The sequence below is a fragment of the Arachis hypogaea genome, chromosome 20, assembly GCF_003086295.3.
Source record: "Arachis hypogaea cultivar Tifrunner chromosome 20, arahy.Tifrunner.gnm2.J5K5, whole genome shotgun sequence".
NCBI classification, from domain to species: Eukaryota; Viridiplantae; Streptophyta; class Magnoliopsida; order Fabales; family Fabaceae; genus Arachis; species Arachis hypogaea.
The window spans coordinates 136534292-136537776 of NC_092055.1; the positions used below are offsets into that span (position 1 = coordinate 136534292).

Sequence of the window (3485 nt, forward strand, 5' to 3'; positions counted from 1 at the left end):
ATGAACTGGTGATCCGACGGTAAGGTTAATCAATTTAATATATTAAAATTAATTATTAAAATTAATTATTATATATTTATATATAAATATATTTATAATTTAATTTATTTATATTTATTTTATATTTTATATTAATAACTGATTTAAATAATTAATTTTGATTAATACTTAAAAAATAAATAATATAATATTATTGATAAATATTATATTATCAATTTTGACATTTAAATTCATATTTATATATAATTTGTACATAAAAATATAAATTTAAACTTATATTTATTAAAATTTTATACATATAAATTAATATAATTTATGTTTATATTTCTAAAATTTATACACATAAAATAAAAAAATTATTTATTAAAAATAATACCTAAAAATAATAAAAATTGTTCATGTCAAGAATTTTTCAAAAAAAAAAATCTATATTATATTGTCTGTATAAATTTTGCCCAGAGAAATTGCTGTGTGCCGGCTGGACCCATACTGGCGCCATAGTGCCATCCAGACATACACAAGTTGCAACGAAAAAAATAAAATCTAATAACTTGCATCTCTATCATTCCTTTTGTTTTTTGATGATGGCGCAAACACCACCACCGATCAAAGTCCATAAAGTTTACAAGGTATCGCCGTCACAAACCACCACCACAACAACCACCCTACCCCTCACCTTCTTCGACATAAGATGGCTAAGGCTTCCACCAGTTGAGCGTCTCTTCTTCTACGCATTCCCAAACCCAACCATCTCTTTCTTTGACTCTCTTCTTCCCAATCTCAAACGCTCCCTTGAACTCACTCTCCAACACTTCTTCCCCCTCGCCGGTAACATCACTTGGCCACAACATTCTCCCATTCCTACCATCACCTACTTCCCCGGACATGACTCCGTTTCTCTCACTGTTTCCGAGTCAAACGATGACTTTGACCACGTTTCCTCTGACTTCTGTGAGGTTTCCAAACGACGCCGTTTGGTACCTGGCTTGAGCGTTTCCGATGACAAAACCTCTTTGCTCGCATTACAGGTTACTCTCTTTCCAAACTCCGGCTTCGTCATCGGAATAACAACTCACCACGCAGGTGTCGATGGAAACTGTTCAACGGTTTTTGTAAAAGCGTGGGCGTACGCGTGCTCCAAGATCATGAAACATCCATCTCTCTCAACTTTGCCAACGATATCGTTACCTGAAAATCTAACACCGTTTCTTGATAGATCCGTTATAAAGGACGCGAAAGGACTCGCCCAATCGTTTTCTGACGCGTGGATGAACTTCTCTGGACCAAACAATAGGAGCGTCATGCTCTGGAAAAACAAAAACAACCGTGAAGAAGTCCAGCTCGATAATAATGAGTCGGTTAAAGGCGTGTTTGAATTGAAGCCCTCGCATATTCAGAAGCTCAAGAATTATGTGAAATCCAAAACCGGCATCACTAAGGTTTCAACTTTTTCTGTTACAGTTGCTTATTCATTATCATGCTTAGTGAAAGCAGAACAACCAGAGCAGGAGCAAGTTGCTCTTGTGTTCCCTGTGGATTGTAGATCAAGATTGGAACCAGTGGTTTCTCCAACTTATTTTGGTAACTGCCTCATGGGGCGTTTGGTTTTGGAAGAGACAGAGAAGGTGATGGCAAGCGAGGGGTTCGTTACCGTGCTGAAAGGGATAAGCGAGGTTTTGAATGGATTGGAGAGTGGGGTTTTGAATGACGTAGAGAAATGGCAGAAGAAGATTGAATCTGTTTTTTTGGAAGGAAAGAAGAGAGCGTACTCTATTGCTGGTTCAACCCGGTTCGGGGTTTATGGGGTTGATTTTGGATATGGAAGGCCTAAGAAAGTTGATGTTGCTTCGGTGGATAAAACCGGAGCTTTTGCACTTTCTGAGAGTAGAGATGGTGATGGTGGTGTTGAGATTGCTTTGGCTTTGAAGAAGGAACAAATGGAGGTTTTTTCATCTCTGTTTTATGGTCAATTTGAATCTTTTTGATATATCTTGAAACTTGAATAGTAAATTCTAGTAAATTTATATTTTATGGCGACGGTTCCGGTTGTGATGGTCTTGACGAACTATAGCGACTTCTATATCTAAAGAGCTGTTTTTGTTGGGTGAACTATACGTCAGCTTGATTCAAACACCTCAGGTGAAATACCTATAAAAGATACTTAGACCCTCAAGTCAGAAGTGAATCTTTAACTATAAAAAAAAGACAAGCAAAATAAATAAAGAGTATGAGTGTGTTGCGATGCGTTGCTTTTTGTTTCTTATATAGAGTAAGAGTTTATTGTGTCAGTTATGAGATTTGTCGAGATCCTTGGTCGGTCGGAGCATATCGCTATATGAGTTCTGGAATTAAACCGTTTTGCTTATCGTGATTGATTCGTTTTACGTATCCGAGCTTTTTGAATTTGGTTGCCGAGGTTTTAGGTACATATCATAGCTCCCGAGCTTGACCTATGTCGGAGGAAGCAGGGCAAGCTTTGTTACTTCTATACCTTGGCAATGTCTTGTGGTGTGTAATAGAATACCCTAACCCCAAACTCGTTCTAATTCATTTGAAGAATGTAAAAAGTTTAGTTATTAATTATATTTTAAATGTTACCTAATTTCATGCGCTCTTGAATGGATTGATGTGAAATGTGGTGCGAATTTCGGTGAATTCCTTATCGTTTGATCAATTTATGTTTTGAATATTTTTTATGGATAATTCAGATTGAAGACGGTTAAGTATAACTTGTGGTATTTATTCTTAAAAGTTTGTTCTTTTCTCCGAGATGATATTTGTGGTAGTTTTGGAGAGAGGACAAAAAAGTATAACTTCTCTTTTATCCCAACATGAGTAAAAAAGGTAAGTCTTGGATTCTTTGATTATTTTCTTCTTTGGGTTTTCCTTAGTGGTAGGATAATGGAGAAGTCAAAAGCAGAGATTGATGTAAGTGACCCTTGCTCTTGGGTAGACGAAAGCGTCAAGAGTCATATGTCTTGTTTTAAAAGTGTCGAATTTGTAAAGGTGCTAGGTTCAGATGTTTTGGTCAGGAAAGGTAGCCAAATACATATAGAGGTGTTGCTATGTGGGGAAAATGACCGTATGTGTGAGAAGTTGAGCGATTAGCCTTACTTTTATTTGTATAGCTGTTTGTTGACAGAATTAGGTGTTAGGTTGCTATTTTCATATTTTCAATGTGGGATTTTGTATTGGTTGAATTGTACTCTAATGCAATTGCATCCAAACTCCTAGGCTTTGTTAGGGCTTTCGAGATATTGATGGAGTTACTCGAGCAACCTCCGTTTCTGAGACAATTTTTTTCGCTTTTTCAGGCAAAAGGAGTTGGTAGTGGCTTGTGGGTGAACCTAAGTAGTCACCCTGGTAGATCAATTTTTGCACTGTATAAATCATCTAAGGATTTCAAAATGATGTTTGTTAAGATCAGGAGCGTTTTAAACAAATTTTCTTTTTATCTGAATGAATACTTGGAAGAGAGATTCCTT

The 3485-nt window shown here is 36.3% G+C and overlaps 1 protein-coding gene across 1 annotated transcript; it reads left to right on the plus strand.

Annotated features, from left to right (window-relative positions):
• Positions 1 to 268: 268 nt before the first annotated feature.
• LOC112783540 (malonyl-CoA:anthocyanidin 5-O-glucoside-6''-O-malonyltransferase) lies at positions 269 to 2037 on the plus strand. Its single transcript, XM_025826525.3, has one exon. It carries the CDS (start codon positions 399 to 401, stop codon positions 1983 to 1985), a length of 1587 nt encoding a protein of 528 aa, XP_025682310.2. The 5' UTR covers positions 269 to 398; the 3' UTR covers positions 1986 to 2037.
• The last annotated feature ends 1448 nt before the right edge of the window (positions 2038 to 3485 follow it).

What these genes read in the sequence shown, in the direction of transcription:
- LOC112783540 (XM_025826525.3), top strand. Translation starts at nt 399, where the DNA reads ATGTCAAGAATTTTTCAAAAAAAAAAATCTATATTATATTGTCTGTAT.